Raw genomic sequence first — 21,472 nt, 5'->3', positions numbered from 1 at the left:
GATCTCAAGTTTACCTTCCAGCATAAAAACTCCAATGAACTCTATCAAATACATACTTGGTAACTGTATTTTGAGGGGCTATCTAGTAAATATTTGGTCTTAGTAATTTAGCTCACTTTTTATATATAGGAAATGCTGTTTTGTCCATAGGAGATACTCTTGCTTATCCAGATTTTGCGTGATCTTTATATTGAAGAGTCATTTGTTTTTTAATGTGATTTGTATTTTTTATTTATTTTTATTTTGTTTTATAGAGAGAAGGGCTTTCTAAATTCAACAAGATCTATGAATTTGATTATTATCTGTATGGCCAGGTAGGTGATAAAATATTTTCATCATAAAGCTGAAGTGTGCTTTCAGATGCATATGCTATTTTGTTGTACATTCCTTCGGTTTTCAACTATACTGAAAAGAATAGCTGTTTATTATAAATCTCCCCTAAATTGCTTGTGCCTTAGAGTTAATCAAGAACAATTGGTCACCCTTATCATATATAAAACATCTTATATATGTCTTAAAAATAACTATTACATAAACGTCTGTGCCAGGGAATTAGCTCAGTGGTGCCGCCACCTGCCTCAAAAGTGCAAGGTCCTGAGTTCAATCCCTGGTACCAAAATAAATAAATAAGTAAAGGTCCTTAGTTACAGATGATAATTTTATGACCTATAAGGAGGAGGTGTGGTCCCCCTACATCTCTCTCTCTCTCTTTGTGTGTGTGTGTGTGTGTGTATGTGGTGCTGGGGATGGAACTCTACCTCATGCGTGTTTGGCAGGCACTATACTACCAAGCTGCACCCAAGCCCTGAGGAAATTTTAAATGATACAGAAGGTGGCATCGTAGTAGAAGAGTTGGTGTGGTGATTGGATTGCCTATGGCTTTTGGCCTTGATGGATCATGTGTATGTTTATTTCTTCCCACGCAACTGTTTTTTGGGGTTTTTTCTGTAATAGAAGTCCCTCCCTTTCATTTGAATGATTTGGTAAATATAATTACAAAAAGACTAACTTGAATTTTGTTATCATTCAGAATGTTACCATGATAATGACTTCGGTTTCTGGACACTTGCTGGCTCATGATTTCCAGATGCGGTTTCGAAAATGGTCAGTACAATTCCTAGGGGAAGGACTGTCTGGTTATTACAGTAAGTTGTTACAAATATAGGAATCTTTTTTTTTTTTGGTACCGGGGATCGGGACCTCACACTTGCCAGACAGGCACTGTGCCACTGAGCTAAATCCCCAGCCCCAAATATAGGAATCTTGAAGTATGTTGATATTACCATGTAACTTAGAGTACCAAGATGACCAAGGGTTGTCTGATTCATTGTAAATTTTTATATCTTTAGAATAAACAGCCACTTTTAGATGCTCCCCCAAAATAGACCCCTTTCATGCAGCTGTTGGATTGCATTTGTTCGGTTGCAAATGTGCATAAAAGGGTTCCAAATGTTATCTTAACAACTTCTGTTAATCTTCACTGGAGAGAGGACATTGTGCTGTGCAGAGGATCATGGCTTTGCTTTTAATCTTTTGGACCATTGGCCTTTCTCTTTCTCTTTCCCTTTCTTTCCCATTCTTTCCTTTTCCCTTCCCCTCCCTTTTCTTTTCTCTTCCCCATCCTATCTCTTTTTCTTCCTTTTCCCCCTTCCTCATCCCTTTTTTTTTTCCAGTACCAAGGATCGAACTCAGGACTTTGAGCTTGCCAGGCAGGCACACCACTGCTGAGCTACATCCTTGGCCTTCCTCATTCCCTTTTGAGACTGTCTTGCTATGCTACCCAGGCTGCTCCTGAAGTCCTGGGCTCAAAAAGTCTCCCACCTCAGCCTTCCAGGTAGCTGGGATTATAGCCTTGCACCACCCAACCTGAGCCATTTTCAGTTAGGGGCCCACCTATGAGCTCACTACAGCAGTGCATCCTTGTTAGAGTGGAGGACTCCCCATCATGTGCTGGCATGAGAATCTTTGTGCTTTTGTTTCTTTTCTAGGCATAGCTGCAATCCCCTTGTCCTCTTTGAAGCAGAAATCGAAAAATACTGCCCAGAGAATTTTATAGACATCAAGGTAGGATCTTTTGGAAGACATGTGGCATCGCTTCTCGGCCTTTTGGCTAAGATTGAGTGTATGTGTAGAAGATATGTGGCATTGAAGTTAAAACAACCACCTGAAATTTTTTTTTTCCATTAAGTTTATTGGTACATTTTAGGTATAAAATACAGTTTCATTCATCACTGGGATCTTGTACCTTTACATGATGCATCTTGGTTCTTATTTTTTCCCCTTCCCCTGCCCTCCCTTCACCCCCTCCACCCTTCCCTATTTGCAAAGACTTTGTTTCCATTTTTTTTCCTTTTCTCATATTTTTTCTTTTCCCTTCTTTCCTTTCCCCTACCCCTCCCACTTCTCCTACTCCTTTAGAGGTTTTCTTCCTATTACACAATATCAGTTATACATTGTTTTAATTACAATATCAAAATTTAGAGGACATTACCACAGGTTTTTGCAGAATTTAAAAGAATATAGAAAGCATATTACAAAAATCTTTTTTGAAATAAATTTGACAACTTCTATGAAGTACCTTGGAAGACAGTTTAATGAAACTGACTCTGGAGGAAATATAAAATTTGAATAGTACCTATTAAAGAAAGTATATTCTTGGGCTGGGGATTTAGCTCAGTGGTTACACCGCCTGTCTCACAAGCGCAAGGACCCGAATTCAATCACCGGTACCAAAAAAAAAGTATATTCTTAGCTTGAAAACCTGCCTATATGACAACAACAGGCTCATATACATTTTAACTGATGAATTATATCAAACATTTAAAGCAGAAAAAAGGAACACTTCTGCCCTCATTTTAGGAAATCAACATTGTGTTAATACTAAAACTAGATAAAGATAATAGAAGAAAAAGGTATGAACATAGATACAAATTTGTTTAACAAAACAAACTATTAGAAGTCAGACCTGGCAGTATGTAGAAAGTGGTTTAATTACAGGGATGGCCGTGTTGATTCAGCATTGGAAGATCCACCCCCATAAGTCATCATTTTAACAGAGGAAAGGAAAAAGCAATATGATCCTGTCATTAGTTGCAGAAAAAGTATTGGACTGAATTCCACAGCTGTTCATGGTCAAAGCTATCAGGAGACTAGAGGTAGAACAGAACCTTCTCAACAGATAAGACATGTACTCTATACTTCAGCAAAAACCCCTTATATGAAGGGAAAAGATACAGTGCTTTCTCCCTAAGGTAGGGAACAAAGGCAGATATGCCTACTCTTCATCTGTCCATTAAACTTTGAAACCTAGGCCCAAACCAAAATAGTCTAGCAATAAAAAGAAACAAATAGCATAGGATTGGCAAGGTAGAAGAAAAATCTTTATATGTAGATGAAATGATCATCTACAGAGAAAATACTAACAAATCTCTAGGAGCCCCTAGAATTTGTATCTGAATTTAGTAGGATTAGAAAACACAAGCTATGTATAAAAATTCAGGTCTGTGTACACTTGCTATAAATGGAGAATTGGATATTGAAATTTGAAAGTTATGTAGGAGTACAAAGGACCTAAAATGATTTCTGTATTTTTAACCTATTGGAATTATACAGAAGGTTTTCCACCAAATTCAGTACTATACCATGATCTAAAAAGTTATCCACATCCATGTGTAAATGAGGCTTTTTTTTTGGTACCGGGGATCGAACTCATGACCTTGCCCTTGCAAGGCAGGCAGCGGAACCATTGAGCTAAATTCCCAGCCCCTAAATGAGGCTTTTTAAGCTAAGTACCCAAGAGACTATAGCAAGCCATTTTTATGAATAGATGTTATTTAAATAAATACTAGGAATAAGTACTGTTAAATTATTAATTCTAACACCTTCCCCCACCCCTCCCCACCCCCAGATAGAGAGGCTATGAAGTACCTGTGATTTGACAGTAAATTGTCAATTCAAAATATTTGTAGTTAGTTCACTGCTAACTGGCAGCCCTTCTTGAGGTGAAACACATTGAAGTTGTTTCCTGGGTTTTTTTTTTTAACCAGCCAATAAGCAGAACCACTGAAGGTAGAAGTGTATGTAAGATGTGAACTACAATTTCTTCATATTGGTGAACTTGTATTAAACCCCCAGTCTTCTCAAAGCTCACTTACAAACCTGGGGGATTGTACTAATGACCACACCGTCACTGGTGCTGGTATGAGTGATATTCCTCTTTTTCCTCACAAAGTTCAAACACTCCAGGAACAGGAGTAATCCTCAGTCAAATCTCTTTAGTGTAAAAGTGTCAAAAAATTGCTGTGGACTCTACTGTCAGCATTCTCCCCTCCATTAACTTCAGAAAACTCTGGAACGAGAGACACGGCAGTGCCAGGCCCTGGTGATCTGGACTGACTGTGATAGAGAAGGTGAAAACATCGGGTTTGAGATTATCCATGTGTGCAAGGCAGGTAAGTGCTGCCATTACTGTGCTTCTCTCTTTGGGAATCTATAAAGAGAGCATCCTGCTGCGTATCTGTACAGTAGGCTGTGGCTGAGTTCCTCTTTACAGCCTCATCTTCATCAAATGTCAGACCAATCTGACATGCTTCCTAGGACTACCAGGAGGGTTAAATGAGTCAGCAATATATTTTTAAGTATATATTTTAAAAATTATATACAAAAGGGCCAGGGATTTACCCCAGTGGCGCTGTGCCTGCCTCCAAGTGCAAAGTCCTGAGTTCCATCCCTGGTACAAAAAAAAAAAAAAAAAAATATATATATATATATATATATATATATATATAAAAATACATGCAAGAGACTATATATTCCATAAGTACAAAGAAATTCTAAAGTATTCTGTTTTTTCTTTAGTATTCTGTGTTTTCTTTTTTTTTTCTGGTACCAGGGATCAAACTCGGGTCCTTGCACTTGCGCAGCAGGCAGTGAAACCACTGAGCTAAATCCCTGGCCCTTGTATTCTGTGTTTTCAATCACTCGTATTCTTTTTTTTTTTTTTGCAGTATCAGGGATCAAACTCAGGACCTTGCACTTTCGAGGCAGGCATGGTGCTACTGAGCTAAATCCCCAGCCTACCCATATTCTATATATAGTGTCTGTTAATAAATTAATAAATAATTGCTGGGCTAGGGTGTGGCTCAGTTATAGAAGAACACTTGCCTACCCTGTGCAAGCCCCTGGGTTTTATCCATAGCACCTCAATAAATGAATAAATGAGTGAATGAATGTTGGCTTAAAATGAACAGCTCTAAGAGGGTAGTGCTTTCTGGTAACTTAGAGAAGCAGGGAACAGGCCACTCTCTGGCTCATACAGTAGGGTTGCTGGTTTTCCTAAGTGGTTATGTTTTGAGAAACTGTAATGACTCCTAGGAATTAAAGTGTATCTACTTTCAAGGACAATGTATATGTCCTATATTCTTTCCTGAAGGGACATGAAATCCCCCACAAGACTTTTTAATTGACAGCATTTTTCTTTTCCCTAAAGGGCTGATTGCAAGTAAGATTAAAAGGCTTACCCAGAGAATTTTAGTTAATAACTAAAATTGACTCCATTGTCAAGTCGAACACTCAGGTTAGAAGTTACAGTGATGTCTCCCTTTTTCACACTGTACACCACACCATCAATCTAAGCTAATAGTTGATATAGTTTAGGCAAAGTGCGGCGTTTGTGATAAGAGTGCAGTGTGATTGACTTTGACCTCAGTGACCCTTTGTGTTCTGCAGTGAAGCCCAGTCTGCAGGTGTTAAGAGCCCGTTTCTCTGAGATCACCCCCGGTGCTGTCAGGACAGCCTGTGAAAACCTGACTGAGCCAGATCAGAGAGTGAGTGATGCTGTGGATGTGAGGCAGGAGCTGGACCTGAGGATCGGTGAGGAGCTAGACGTGCCCTGCCATGGCCCGTGTAGCATGTTGGTTTTGGGTTATAGAACCAGAAGTGACCTCATCATTCATCACTTTCTCATTCTTTCCCTCCCTCCACCCTTACTTCCCAGGAGCTGCCTTCACTCGGTTCCAGACCCTGCGGCTCCAGAAGGTTTTTCCTGAAGTGCTGGCCGAGCAGCTCATCAGCTATGGCAGCTGCCAGTTTCCCACATTGGGCTTTGTGGTGGAAAGATTCAAAGCCATTCAGGCCTTTGTGCCAGAAATCTTCCACAGAATCAAAGGTAAGGCTGGAGATTGTTGATGTGGGACCTCCAGATCCAAGGATAAAGATTGTGAGCTTTAATAACACTAATTAAATGTATGATTTTTTTTTTCACCTCACTCCCCTTCAACCTGCTCCATTATAATACTCAGAATCTACTATTGCTTCTCAGCCTTTTGCCTAAGATCAAGTATAATATTCAGAATCTGCTTAGGTTTCTCTTAGTTAACTAGTACTGTTCCTTGTTTCAAATTCCTTTGATTTTTCACTGTAATACCTCTTTTTTCTGTCTGTTGCGTCTGTGGCTTCTCTAAAACAGCCCTTCTGTTTATCTCTCCCCAATGTAGTAACTCATGACCACGAAGATGGTGCTGTAGATTTCAATTGGAAAAGGCATCGTCTGTTTAACCATACAGCTTGTCTTGTCCTCTATCAGTTGTGTATGGAGGTAAGGAGTCCTTTGAGAGCTTAATGACCTAGAAAACATTCTGTGCACCTCCCCAGCCCTGCCCTCTCTGTTGTCAGAGGTGATCTTGTCCTGTTCTCCCACTGGTTTTTAGTTTGCATCTCAGGGCATCACTTTCTGGGGACCAGAAAGATGTAGAACCCCATGAAAATAGTACTAAAAGTACACACATTTTGACAAGTGTATAGCAGAAATCCTTCCTGTTGATATATCATTGTCAGAAATTAGAAAGTGTCAGCTAGACCTATCTAGGCCGTGAACTGCTAGAGCTCCAAAGGGCATCTGGTCCAACCTTCTTCCATTGATCCCATGAGGAAATCTACAGAGATAAAAATCACAAATGATTTTCATAAATTAATTCACAAGTTAAATTACTTGTGACTTTCACAGATTAATTTCATACAGTGATAAATGCCAGGGTGAAAATAAAGCAAGATAAAGGAATAGAGAATGGCATGAGGGCAGGATGCAGACTGTTTTAGATGAAGTGGTTTTACGGGTGACCTTTGAGCAGGGGAAGCATATCCTTTAGAGCACCACATGCAAAGGGCCACAGTCAGCTTAGGCCATAGGTCAGTCAGTGGCAGAATTAGGATGCCGCCTTCACATATCTGACCCTCTGGCAGACAGTCCACTGTGTGGTGCCGCTTCCTGTAGGTCAGCGCCTAATTGCCTGGTTTAACCTGGGGCTGCACAAAGTGGTATCTTAAGATCCACAGAGCTCTAGGTTTGATAATTTGTGATATGCTCTGGCAGGTTTATTATTACTTTGAAAAAGGAAATAAAAACTATTAATTACCTGCTATGTGCCACTTTATTAAATGAATTTTGTTTCATTCTTACAATCCCATGACAGCCATGATACCATGCCCATTTCAGAGTAGGAAGATGAAAATGTAACTCACAGATATCCTAGAGCTATTTGGAGATGGAGCGCTGGCCACTAGATTAGATCCCAGTATATCTGTGCTCTTGCTGTGAGTCCATCATTTCCTAGGATTCACCCTGTCTACCACTCCACCTTCTCACCCTAGACCAGCTGGAGTCTCTGAAACACTACATATTTATACATTAAATAAAAAGACCTTAAATAAATAAATAAATAGATCCCGTCCTGCTGCTCATTCACCAGGATATGGAGCAGGAATATGGGGCAGGTGGCATATTTTTAACTCCTTAGAAAGAATGATTGGTTCCCCAGTCTATAGGAAAGGAGAAATTTGGATTATGTTATACAAATAATCTCATTAAAAAATAACTGAAGCTGAGTGTTTTGAGTATTTACAATCTTTTTAAAATGTGAGGTTGGTTTTAAGATTAGTTTTCCCAGCTTGTATAATTTTTTTACTTTTTTTTTTTTTTTTGGTACCAGGGATTGAACTTGGGTCCTTGCACTTGCACAGCAGGCATCAAAACCACTGAGCTAAATCCCCGGCCCTAATTTTTCGTATTTTTAACTATTCTGAAGACCATGTGTCAGTAAAAAACTACTCAAGAGATCCAGAGACGATAGCATTCCATTGACTCTGGAACAGGCAGCTTAAGGTTTATAAAGCTGTCCTTCAAAATCTTGGTTTGAGGGCCAGGGATTTAGCTCAGTGGCATCAATGCCTGCCTCACAAGCTCAAAGTCCTGAGTTCGATCCCTGGTACAAGAAAAAATCTTGTTTTGAGTGAGAAGAGGGTGATGGGAGTCTACCATACTGTCCATTACAAATGACTTTAAATGGGACACTGCTGGGCCGAGGCTGTGATCTCTGTTGGCGGTCATTGGAATCTGAAATAGTGAACAAGGGCTGCTGCAGCAGATTGAAGGTAATACACTCCCAAGTTAATGTGGTCTTTGCTTTCCTGGTCTTGTAGGATCCCATGGCAACTGTAGTGGAGGTCAGGTCAAAGCCAAAGAGCAAGTGGAGGCCTCAAGCCTTGGACACTGTGGTATGTTCTAGACAGACTGTTCCAGTGCTAAAGAACAATTACTTCCTATTGTGAGACTGGGGTTCTCCTTACACAAAACCACACAACAAAGCACTTGGGGAAGACATGGACCTGCTTGATATCTCAATATTTGGTTGTTTTTTTTAAAAAACTTTAAAGTTGTTTTGCCGCCTGCTGCACAAGCACAAGGACCAGAGTTCGATCCCCATTACAAAAGAAAAAACTTTAAAGTTAACACATACAATCCCTAGTACCACCAAAAAAAAAAAAATTAAAGTTAACAAGTGCAATATAACTGCATTATATGAGGTTTGAGGAAGACAAATGATCTGTAATCTTTCCATCTTTACGTAACTACTGGCATAATTTGGTATCTTTTTTTTTTTCCCACAGTACCTGGTTTGAACCCAGGGCCTTCACTCTGAACTACATCCTCAGCCCTTTTTTATTTGTTTATTTTTCTTTGAGACTCAATAAGTAGCCCAGGCAGTACTCAAACTGTTAATCCTCCTGCCTGAGCCTCCCAGAGTGCTGGGATCACAGGCTTGCACCACAACACCCAGCTCCTGTTTTTTTTAATATATGTATTTTGATAGCATTGTGATTTAAGTAGCTTTTTTTTTCCACGCAAGTGCTCTGCCACTGAGCTCATATCCCCGGCACAACATGTGTTTTACTCTTGACTGGTAAATATGCTTTCACATATAGTCAGCATTGTTGGAGTTTCACATAGGGGAAAAGAGCACCTAGTTATTCCCAAGGAGGCCTCACAGAATGCTTTCCATCATCCAGTGAAATTTTCTAGGGCTTGAGTGGCATTTCCAGAATGTAGTTCTCAGACTGCCTGCCTTAGCATCAGTGTGTTAGACTGCGTATTAAAAATGCAGATGTCGGGCCAGGGATTTAGCTCAGTGGATTCGCCACCTGCTTCACAAACAAAAGGTCCCAAGTTCGATCCCCGGTACAAAAAAAAAAAAAAAAAAATGCAGATATCAAGGGCCATGGATTTAGCTCAGTGGCACCATGCCTGCCTCACAAGCGCAAGGTCATGAGTTTGATCCCTGGTACCAAAAAAAAAAAAAAAAGCAGATGTCAGGCATGGTAGTGCACATCCTAACACTTGGGAGGCTGAGGCAGGAGGATTGCTACAAGTTTGAGGCCAGTCTGGACTAGAGTAAGTTCAAGGACAGCCTGAACTACATAGTGAGACACTGTCTCAAAAAATAAACAATGCAGATGTCAGCTTCTGTCCCAGTCCTGCACTGTCATATTCTTCAATGGTTAGGCCCATGTCTTCTGGCTCCCCAGGTTAATTTTAGAGCTGCATATCAGTGTCTGAAAACCACTGGTTGGCATCTGCCTACCAGGTGCAGAAATCTTCCTTAAGCATAGTTCTTCTTTCTTGGAATGAGGACACCAGGTCAAACGACAGGGGCTAGACCTGCTGAAGATAAATTGTGTGGTCATGTGGTTCCCCTAACTCACCTGCAACTTAACAGGCCTTTTGACTCTCTTTATAGGAGCTGGAGAAACTGGCTTCTCGAAAGTTGAGAATAAATGCTAAAGAAACTATGAGAATTGCTGAAAAGCTCTACACTCAAGGGTAAATATTCTCTCAATACTTGAGATTATGCATGCTAGGCAAACACTATCACTGAGCTACACCCCAGTTCAAAATCCTACTCTTGACCCCTTAGCGACTCTCCCTAGGGCCCTGGCAAGAGACAACCCTTTACAAAATCACTCACCTACTTGGCCATCATAAGTACCTTAGCACTGAGCTTCCCCAACTGTGGTGTCCATCATGTGACTGTTGAGCACTTGAAATTTCAGTTGTCCTAATTAAAATGTATTATAAGTATAAAATATACACTGGATTTTAAAGACTTACGTGAAAATAAGATGGAAAATATATCAATATTTTTTTTCTCTTTTTTTGTAGGACTAGGGACCAAATCCAGGGCCTCACACATTCTAGACCAGTGCTCTGCTACTAAGCTATCTCAATAATTTTTTTTTTTAATACTAGGAATTGATCCCCAGCCCCATATTTTTTATTTTGAGAAAGGGTCTTGCTAAGTTGCCCAGCCTGCCCTCAAATTTCCCAGAATACTGGGATTACAGGCATGTACCACCATACCCAGCTTCAATAATTTTTTTTCATTAAGTTTATTGGTCTGGGGATTTAGTTCAGTGGTGCCACTGCCTACCTCGAAAGTGCAAGGTCCTGAGTTCAATCCCCGGTACCAAAAAAAAAAAAGTTTATTGGTACATTTTAGGTATACAGTTACGTTCATCATTGGGATCTTGTACCTGTACATGATGTATCTTGGTTCTTATTTTTTCCCCATTCCCCTGCCCTCCCTTCACTCCCTCCACCCTTCCCTATTTACAAAGACTGTTTCCATTTTTTCCTTTCCTCATATTTTTCTTTTCCCGTCTTTCATTTCTCCTACCCCTCCCACTTCCCCTACTCCTCCTTTAGACCTTTTCTTCCTATTTCACATTATCAATTATACATTTTGAACCTTACTTACACTTTTAGTTTTTCACACCAGAGAAACTATTCGGTATTTACACATGTAATAACTTTTAAGTGGACTGGGGATTTAGCTCAGTGGTTGTGCTCCCTGCCTTGCAGGCACAAGGTCCTGAGTTCGATCTCTGGTACCAAAAAAATAATAATAATAATTTTTAAGTAACCAATAGAAGATTTAAAATTGCAGAGTACACATTACAGTTTTACTGGACAACATTGTTCTTTGTATGCTTTAGGAAAAGTTACAGGACCATACACTGTGGGAACTGTCAGGACCAGCAAAGCTAACGCACGGCACAGGGTTAGACTAACAGAACAAGGGAGGCCAGTGACATATCTGAGGCCACGGTATTGCTACAGAGGGCCTTTGCCTTACACTGTGCTGTCCCTTCTCTCTTTTGGCTTCTCCAAGTATCCTAGCAAGAGAACTTACTGCTGAGCTGGGGATTTAGCTCAGTGGTTCTGCTGCCTGCCTTGCAAGCACAAGGTCCCAAGTTCAATCCTCGGTACCAAAAAAAAAGAGAGAGAGAGAACTTACTGCTTTTCACCCCTAAGGGCGGGTCCTATCTTAAACCTTTTGTCAGTGTGGGTCATTAGGTCCTTTTCTTTTGAGTTGCCTGTCGGATGAGTGATTACAGATGTTATCCGAGGATTTCAGTTTTTAAAGACCAGTGAAAGAGCTTACAAATTTCTTTTTGTTTACCTTTCTTTTAGGTACATCAGCTATCCCCGAACAGAGACAAACATTTTCCCCAGAGACTTAAACTTGATGGCATTGGTGGAACAGCAAACGCAGGATCCAGACTGGGGGGCCTTTGCCCAGAGTATTTTAGAACGGGGTGGCCCTACCCCACGCAATGGAAATAAGTCTGACCAAGCTCACCCTCCAATTCACCCCACTAAGTATACCAGTAACTTGCAGGTTGGTGTCCCTGAGTGTAGAGCCTGCTAACATCTAGAGACGAGTGCTAAGGAGTCAGTAGTAGGATTTGAATTTGTTCTATGGGCACTGATATTAGGAAATAAGTTATTTTGAAATATCTATTCCATCTCAAAAAAAAAGGAGTCAGTATCAGAATTCCATTTCATAGTCTTGTGCCTGACTTTCCTGAAAAGTCGCCCATTGTGGGCTCTACTCTTGGTCAGCTCTGCTGCTTCCTTACTGGTTCCTCACAGATGTGGCAACTCACCTTCCCCTGGCTCTTGCACAGTGTCCACACCCACAGCAAGCTTCATAGCCTTTCTGTTCCCTTGCTACCTGATGAAAGCCTAACTATCCTCCGAGACTAGATTGTTTTCCACAGCCTCCTCTTCTGGAGGCTTTCCCATCACCCTGCTTCACCACAGTGCTTGCGCTCATTTCTGCCTGGCTCCAGCTGTTTCCCTGTGCCAACAGCAACTACTCAGGCTTGATACCTGCAGCCAAGTAAACTTTGATCTTCTTAATTATGTATATTCTTTCTCATTTAAAAAGTACCACATCTTTATTCTAGACAGTTTAAAAAATACAACAGATTATAAGGGAAAAAAATGCCTATAGTCCAACCCCTATAAGTAGGACCACATTTTCAACACAACTATGTAATATTCTTATAATAAAACTAAAAAATAGCTCTGTAAAAACTACTTTTTAATACTGTATTATGAGCATTTCGCCATTTACTTTAATATGTAAAAGTATGATAACACCAAGTGTGGCGGCACATCTAATCCCAGTGCTCTAGGAGGTTGTGGCAGTGTGAAATCAGCCTGGGAAATTTAGTAATTTACTTAGTGTGAGACCCTGCCTCAATTTAAAAAAAATTTTTTTAAAGGGAGCTGGGGATAGGGGGATTTAGCTCAGTGTGGAGGCCCTGGATTTACCCAGTATCACCAAAAAAGAAAAAGATACCTAACAATCACATTGATATATCATAATTTATTTGCCAAATCTGTTTTTGTAAGATTTAAGTTGCCTCCCTTTTTTTTCAGGGTTTTTGAGACGGTCTCACTATGTTGTTCAGTCTGGCCTTGACCTAACTATGTAGCCCAGGCTAGCCTCGAACTCGTGTCAGTCCTTCTGCCTCAGTCTCCACAGTGCTGGGATTACAGGCATGCACTACCACACTTGGCTGTTTCCAGCTTTTTTTGATACATGATCCACTATAGTTAATAACATTTGTGCACATCTCCAATTAATTTCCTTTGAATGAATTCTTAGAAGGCGAATTTTTTTTTTTTGTATATCCTTTTATTGGTACATTTTAGGTGTACAATGTAATGACATTCAATCATTGGAGATATGCACCTTTACATACTCTCTTGGTTCTTATTTTTTCCCCCTTGCCCTGCCCTCCCTTCAACCCCTCCATCCCTCCCTATTTACAAAGATTTTGTTTCCTTTTTTTCATTTTCTCATATTAATTCCATTCCCTAGAAGGCGAGTGGAAATAAAAATATGAGTGGAAAAAAAAATATGAGTGGAAATGCCCCATGATCTTTTGATAGATTGAGTCTCCCTAAATCTTTGCTTAGCTCATTGATGGGAATTCACCCTAACAAGTCACTGCTTACGTGCATGTATAGAGTGGGCCATGGGCTGTCAAACAGTGTTACTCTGTGAATCTTGTATTAAGGAGTGTCTTGCTAATCCTATGCCTTTGTCTTATTTCTGTTTAGATTGATTGGAGAGGACAATGACTCCCTTACTTATCTTTAGCCTTTAGAGTTGTGAAGTGTGAAGTGCCAAACCCTATGAGCTCTCCAAGGACCCACTTGATGCAGGGCCTGAGCAACTATGTGTCCTGTTCCCTGCAGAACTTTAGACTGACAGTGGCATAAGCCGGGCTGACACTACCATGGCACTGGTGTGCTTTAAAAATACTATTCTGGAAGGAGTTTCAGGCTCTTTTTTTCCTTTTTTCCTTTTTTCCTTTCTTCAGGGAGATGAACAGCGACTGTATGAGTTGATTGTTCGTCATTTCCTGGCTTGCTGCTCCCAAGATGCCCAAGGACAGGAAACAACTGTGGAGATTGACATTGCTCAGGAACGCTTTGTGGCCCGTGGCCTCATGATTCTAGCCCGAAACTACCTGGATGTGTATCCATATGATCGCTGGAGTGACAAGGTAATGAGGCGGGCCCCAGGAAGGGGTGACAGCTAACACTGCAACTCCATGCTGGCTGAGGAGCAGGACCTGAAGGTGATAACAGAATGATCTGACCTCTACTCCTGCTGCTCCTTGTAGCTCCTCCCTGTCTATGAGGAAGGCTCCCAGTTTCAGCCCAGCACAATAGAGATGCTAGATGGGGAGACCAGCCCTCCACAGCTGCTCACTGAGGCTGACCTCATCGCCCTCATGGAGAAACACGGCATTGGTCAGTAGCTCGTCCGGAGAGCCTACTTAATTTTGTAGTTAGTTTTGAAGTGAGGCCTGGAGAGGTTATAGCTAGTAAGTTATAAGTTAGCAGAGTTCCAAAGGGTGTGCATTATAAAAATATGGTCCAGGGCCGGGGATTTAGCTCAGTGGTTTCACTGCCTGCTGCACAAGCGCAAGGACCCAAGTTCAATCCCCAATACCAAAAAAAAAAAAGAAAAAGAAAAATATGGTCCAGATAACCAGCCAGTATGCTGTTTGTTTGTTTGTTTTGTTTTGTTTTTTGAAGTTCTTATTTCAGTTTTTTTCTTTTCAGTGGTGGGCATCAAACCCAAAGCCTTGCAAATATTGGGAAAGCACTCCACCTCTGAGCCACACCTCAGCCTCGGCCAGTGTTGTTAAACCTCACATGGCACCCTGTAAAATGAAATAGATGTTTTTGGTGACTCAAAGCTCAGATGTGAATACCCTTCAAGTGTCAGACAGGAGTTCTTGTGGAACAGCAGGTGTGAGTGCCAGGCACAAGGGTCAAAAGAGGATTTTTTCCCTTTAAGCAGAAAGAGGAATCTTTCCCTTTAAGCACTCTGTCTATCAGAAAAACCAAACTAAGAGCAGGCAAAGGCAAGCCCAGCCTTGGCAGGATTTGAGAAGGACATGAGAACAGGAAAGCACAAGCCTGCTATGGCTGTGGAGGTGGGGTCATAGAAGCTAAGGGTGAGAGATGATTTGAGCCAATTGACCAGGGCCTTGTGTGCCCAGCTGAAGGGTTTAGAGGTTTGCACATGGTGAGCAGGGACCCAGCTAAGATTTATAAGTGAAGGAGCCATACAGAGCTAAGTACTTAATTTTAAGAGGTTTATTGAGACATGATTTATATACTGTCTAATTCAGAGTTGGGGGTGTAGGTCAGTGGTAGAGCTTGCCTAGTGCACACAAGGCCTTGGGTTTCATCTCCAGCACTGCAAATACAAAATAAAATGTACAGTTCAGTGTTTTGTTTTTGCAGTCCTAGGGATGGAAGCCAGGATGTCACACATCCTGGTCAGGTACGCTAACACTGAGCCACATCCCCAACCCCCAATTCAGTGTTTTTTGGTGTATTTACAATATAGTGCATCCATCACTAGTCAGTTTTAGAACATTTTCATTGTCTCAAAAAGAAACCCAATATCCCTTTTTTCTAATCCCGTCCTCCAGCCCTAGGCAACCACCAATCTTTCTAACTATTTTAGATCTTTCACGTAAATGGAATCATGCAATATATAGTCTTTTCTAAGTGATTTCCTTAACTTAGCATAATATTCTCAAGGATCATCTTTGTTGAACCATGTCAGAACTTCATTCTTTACTATTCTTCTATTTTTTTATTGCATATATTGACCATATTTTATATTCGTCAGTTGGTAGACACTTGGGTTGTTTCTACTTTGGAGCTATTATGAATAATGCTCTTGTAAATAGTCATGTACAAGTTTTTGTATGGATATGTGTCTTGTATATAACTAGGAATGAAACTGCTGGATCACTTTTTGGAGCAACTGTTTTCCAAAGTGGCACCCCATTTTACATTCCCATTAGCAATGTACAAGGGTCCTGTTTGTTACATCAGCACTTGTTATCTGTCTTACACCCACACAGCTGGGTGTGTTGTTGGTTTGCATTTTCTAATAGCATAGCTACATTTTAAAAGGTCCCTTTGGCCACAGCTTAGACTAAGTTGGGTGGAGAAAGAGGCCAGTATGGGCAGATATGAGGAGGTTGCACATGGAAATGATACAGTTGAGATGAGCTGGGTTGTAGCTTTGGTCTTGACTTGAAGGAGAGAAGGATTTAAAGCAGGAGTTGTACAGTATCAACAAAACAAAAACAAAAACAAATGAAAAAAAGCAGGAGTTGTAAAGCTGGAATTGATAGTGAAGATAAGTCATTGGTTGGAAGCGGGCAGGAGAGTTGAAGTCACCACTATAATTTGTAGCCAGATGTGCATAGAGGCATCTCTCCTTCCTTGGCTGCCCAAGTAGAAGAGGGGCCCAGGGTGACCAAGGTATCAACAGGTAGTGTGGGTACAGCTGTCTATGTTGCCTCAAAGTAACCAGGAAATGGCTTCCAGGTACTGATGCCACTCATGCGGAGCACATTGAGACCATCAAAGCCCGGATGTATGTTGGGCTCACTTCCGACAAGCGGTTCCTCCCTGGGCACCTGGGCATGGGACTAGTGGAAGGTAAAGGAGGAGGGAGATTGCCCAAGCCCTGCAGGTTTTGTGTGGAACCTCACAGAGCACTCCTCTATCCTACAGGTTATGATTCCATGGGCTATGAGATGTCTAAGCCTGACCTCCGGGCTGAGCTGGAAGCTGATCTGAAACTGATCTGTGAAGGCAAGAAGGACAAGTCTGTAGTTCTGAGGCAGCAGGTGCAGAAATATAAACAGGTTTTCATTGAAGCAGTGGCTAAGGCAAAGAAGTAAGTTCCAGACCCTGCTTTCTTGCCCCAGAGGTCCTGTAGCCCCAGGCCTTGGTGATAGCAATTCTGATGAGAAGTGAGAGTTCTTGGGGACAGCAGAAACAAGGGGGTGCGGCTACTCCTGACCCATGCTCTTTGGGATACTGACCCTGCGGGATTTTATTTACCAGTGGCCTCATTAACTGTTGGGGAAGCTGGCCACACAGGCTGTGGTCCTTTGGGTTTTCTTCCTCTGAAATAATCAAAACAGGCCGGGGATTTAGCTCAGTGGTTCTGGCACCTGCCATGCAAGCGCAAGATCCCAAGTTCGATCCCTGGTACAAAAAAAAAAAAAAAAGAAATGAAATAATCAAAACAAGCTGCCCCGGGCCAGGGATTTAGCTCAGTTGTTTTGACACCTGCTGCGCAAGCGCAAGGACCTGAGTTTGATCCCCGGTACCAAAAAAAACAAGCTGCCCCAATTAATTTGAACTGGTCGGGGTGGGGGTGTTATTTCAAGTTTTTTGCACTGGGCTACATCCCCAACCCTTTTTAATTTTTTTTAAAATTTTGAGACAGGCTTAGCCAGCCGTGGGGGCTCATGCCTATAATTCCTAGCACTCAGGAGGCTGAGGCAGGAGGATCTCTACAAGTTCAAGGTCAGCCTGAGCTACATAGTGAGTTCAAGGCCAGCCTGAACTACATAGGTGAGACTCACTAAGGATCTCACTAAGTTCCCCAAGCTGGGCTCAAACTTGCAGTTGTCCCAGAGTGCTGGGATTACAGGTGTGCAGTTCAGTGTGAAGGCCCCTGGTGGGGATTGTACCCTGGGCCTTGCACATGCTAGGCAGGTATTCTACCTTTGAGTACTCTACTTTTCCATGGTTTCCAAGTTTGGCCTCAGACTTGTCATTTTCCTGCCTCAACATCCCAAGTAGCTATGATTATAGGCATGTGCTACCTCACCCAGCAATATGGTCTTTAAATCAGTAAATCCAAGTCCTGGTATATGATCTATTTGTTATCTGGAACAGAGTTGTCCACTTAAGCCAAGATTACACCTGTAATCCCAGTACTTTGGAAAGCTAAGGCAGGAGGATCAAGCCCAGCCTCAGCACTTTAGTGATTTAGTGAGACCCTGTCTCAGAATAAAAAAGGGCTGGGGATGTAGCTCAGTACGAAGGCCCTGAGTTTGATCTCCAATACCACAAAATAAATAAAAGAATGAGTAAATGGTGTTGGCCATTTAGCAAGAAGCATGTGTCTGTTTTGTTACTTAGAAATATAGCACATTTTCTACTTGTGATACTGTAATTTATATGAGATATATGTACATATATGTATATATATTTGGTTCTCATTTCCTGACACTGGGCCAGGAATTTAGCTCAGTGGTTCCGGCACCTGCCCCATAAGCACAAGGTCCCGAGTTCAATCCCCGGTACCCAAAAAAAACCACCAAACACTCATTTCCTGACACCACAGGTCCTAAAACCCCTGAAATCTCCAAAGCAGGGAGTGTCTTGTTTGCTAATCAGATGACTGGCAGAGAGGCAGACATTGGCAGCCCCCATTGGATGGGGGTCTTGTCACCAAGGACCAACCATATGATTAGAGGTTGGAACTCTCAGCTTCACCATTCTGCCTCCACCCCACCCTTACCACCTCTCGGGATGGTAGACAGGCCTGAAACTTGAGTTGATCACCTGTGGTCAACAACTTATCAATCATGCCTCAGTAATAAAAGTGCCATAAAACCCCAAAAGTATGGGCTTCTAAGAGTTTTTCAGTAGCTAAGTGTGGAGGTTCTGGAAGGTGGCACACAGAGGCACCATGGAAACTCCATATCCCTTCTGTGTTCCTTGCCCCGCACATCTCTTCCATCTAACTGTTCATCAGAGTTCTCTAGCACCTTAAACCTGAGAAGGGGCTTATGAGAAACCCAGTTTATAGCCAGTTGGCTTAGAAGCACAGTTCACAATTTGGAATTTACCACTGGCCTCTGAAGTTCTGGCAGTCTTGGGGACTGAGCCCTCAATCTTTGAGTTCTTAGTCACTTTCTCATTGCTGAGGCAAAATACCCAACATTTGCAACTTGAAGGAGGAGTGGCTTATTTTGGCTCACATTTCAGTCCATTGTCAGCTGGCTCTAAGGCAGGAGGGCATGGCAGAGGGGCATGGTGGAGAAGAGCTGCTCACAGCATGGTGGACGGGAAGCAGAAAGAGTCAAGGGAGGAGGTGAGGTGGGAATGAAAATACACTCTTGGTTATACCCACAGTGACCCGCCTCTTCCAGCCAGAACTTACCTTCTACCAGCAACTCAGCCTTACTGTCCCATAATCTAATCACCTTTCAAAAGCCCCACCTTTGAGACCTGAGGCTTTGAGGGGATGTCTAGATATAAACCATAATAAGGTCTGACATGAATTCCAAATTCACACCTGGACAGTTGCATGGTGTGTGAGGGAAATAAATCCCATACCATCTATGTGGATGGTAGAAAATGACAGTTTTGCAGAGTTTTTCATTCTTCATGCTATCTGATGCCAATTTTGAAAAGAAATGCATGAGCTAGCATTAAATGCTGACAGACACTCTAGAGTTTGTACATGAACCAAGTGTAGTTTCATATGTGAGCCTGTAGCTGGGTTCCTTCCAAGAGCCAGGAGTCTGAGGGGAGCCAGGGCTGGTTTTTGAGCCCAGTCTCTCTGCCTTTTCTGCATCAGATCAGCTAGTTCCTTGCTGTGTGTTTTAGGAACACATACACGTCTCATCAGTGCCTTTGCAGTAATTGCCAGCTGTTGTGTATCTTTGTCTTTCCTTCAGGTTGGACGAGGCCTTGTCTCAGTACTTTGGAGAAGGGACAGAGACGCCCCAGCAAGAAGAGATCTACCCAGCCATGCCAGAGCCCATCCGGAAGTGCCCACAGTGCAACAAAGACATAGTCCTAAAGACCAAGAAGAGTGGTGGGTCAGTGTCCGGCTTCTCCCCCACCTCTGCTTGCCAGTACCTGCATTGTTGGCCGGCCAGCTCTGAAAGACCCTGTTACCTGTTGTCCGTGTCGTGAGTTAAAGATGGGCTTGCTGCTGGCCCCTGGGCAAGGTGTTAGAGCCAGAAGGATAGCAGAGTGGGATCTGGGTGTGAAGTGTTGTGGGAACAACGTAAGTGGGAGAATGAGAAGTAGTGTGGTTTTTTTGTTTTTGTTTTTGTTGTTTTGGTCTTCTACATTGGAATGACGTTTACCCAACATGTAACAAATGGTGACGTGTGAGCTTCAGATCCAGATATGTCTGAGTTCAGATCCCAGTTCTGCTACATGTAAGCTATATGACCTGAGGCAATTTACTTGACTACTCTGATTGTTTTTCTATAAAATAAGCTCAATAGGATCTACTTCACAAAGCTGTGTTAAGGGTGGGAATTTGAAAAGAGGCAAGACTACAGGATATTTATTGCCTAGTTTTTTAGGGTAGGCAGTTTACCCCCAGAATCAGGTTGCCTGTCCTGCTCCAGCTATCCAGACCAACAGCTGGCTACTGCAGGAAGTTCATGGAGGAAGAAGTGCTGAAAAATGGAGGCAGCCATGCCTACTGTGCCAGCCTTCTGTCCATCATGATGCAGGGGTGTTCAGCAGACATCTCATTGGGTCTGCATAACTCCCTGCAAGGATGCTTTTTTGTTTGTTTTTTGAGACAGGGTCTCCTATATAGTTCAAGTTGGCCTTGAACTTTGAACTCACTGTGTAGTCTAGGCTGGCCTCGAACTCATGGTGATCCTCCTGCCTCAGCTTCCCAGGTGCTGGGATTACAGGCATACACCACAGTGCCCGGCAAGGAAGGTATTTTATTGGGGGGGGGGGCCTCCGGGGGATCAAACTCAGGACCTTGTGCTTGCAAGACAGGCATAAGGAAGATATTTTATTTTAAAGAGTGATAGCCATGCGCTCTGGGAGGCTGAGGCGGAAGTGTCACAAGTTCAAGCCCAACCTGGGCAATTTAGTGACTTAGCCAGACCCTATCTCAAAATAAATAAATAGAAAAGGCTGGGTATTGTGCCTCAGTGTGAAGACCCTAGGTTCAGCCCCCAGTACTTTGCAAAAAAAGTGAAAATGGAGCTCAGTGGGCTGGGAGACTGGTTCGGAGAAGCCAGCTGTGGTGAACAGTAGAGGTAGAATTTGAACCCAACACCCTGCCGCTTTTCTCCACTCCATACTGCCCACCTTGGGCTGTAGCACTGTGTTGCTTTCTTGCAATTAAATGAGGAAAATGGTTCCCCAGCTCCTCCCTACCCAGTACATAGTGGCCTGGGTGACCCTGGGGAAAGGAAGTCCTCCCTGGCTCTCAGACACTAGAGGCCTGTGGGACCCGGGCTGGGAGCAGGTGGAAGCTGGTGCCACTCAAGGCTTAGCCTAGTCTTGGGCAGGTAATTTGGTGCTTAATAAATGCTTCTGATGGTTTTTCCTTGCCTAGTTAGTAATCATTGGAGTATAAGGGAGAAAAACACCTTTGTTTTATCTTGGGATTTTTTTTTTTTTTTGGTACCGGAAATCGAACTCGGGTCCTTGCGCTTGCACAGCAGGCCA

At 42.4% G+C, this 21,472-nt stretch overlaps 1 protein-coding gene across 3 annotated transcripts in view; it reads left to right on the top strand.

Moving 5' to 3' along the window:
* Top3a (DNA topoisomerase III alpha) overlaps positions 1–21,472 on the top strand; it is a 32,073-nt gene that overhangs the window by 5,905 nt on the left and 4,696 nt on the right. Inside the window, exons 2-16 of one of the 3 annotated variants that reach the window (XM_087203914.1) lie at positions 255–314; positions 1,031–1,104; positions 1,989–2,064; positions 4,343–4,451; positions 5,728–5,871; positions 5,996–6,166; positions 6,495–6,595; positions 8,476–8,550; positions 10,071–10,153; positions 11,804–12,011; positions 14,011–14,196; positions 14,317–14,446; positions 16,556–16,669; positions 16,745–16,910; positions 19,717–19,860. In XM_087203914.1, coding sequence (XP_087060040.1) covers positions 255–314; positions 1,031–1,104; positions 1,989–2,064; positions 4,343–4,451; positions 5,728–5,871; positions 5,996–6,166; positions 6,495–6,595; positions 8,476–8,550; positions 10,071–10,153; positions 11,804–12,011; positions 14,011–14,196; positions 14,317–14,446; positions 16,556–16,669; positions 16,745–16,910; positions 19,717–19,860 — 1,841 coding nt within the window. Of the gene's footprint in view, positions 1–254; positions 315–1,030; positions 1,146–1,988; positions 2,065–4,342; positions 4,452–5,727; positions 5,872–5,995; positions 6,167–6,494; positions 6,596–8,475; positions 8,551–10,070; positions 10,154–11,803; positions 12,012–14,010; positions 14,197–14,316; positions 14,447–16,555; positions 16,670–16,744; positions 16,911–19,716; positions 19,954–21,472 lie in introns of those variants that run through there. The other 2 variants (XM_087203913.1, XM_087203915.1) reach the window with 2 other exon arrangements.

The sequence above is a fragment of the Heterocephalus glaber genome, unplaced genomic scaffold (genome assembly GCF_053883595.1).
Source record: "Heterocephalus glaber isolate CG9 unplaced genomic scaffold, H.glaber_assembly_v1.0 deba00001813, whole genome shotgun sequence".
Taxonomy (NCBI): Eukaryota; Metazoa; Chordata; class Mammalia; order Rodentia; family Bathyergidae; genus Heterocephalus; species Heterocephalus glaber.
The sequence above is the reverse complement of the archived record's forward strand: the minus strand, read 5'-3'. Positions and strand labels throughout refer to the sequence as shown.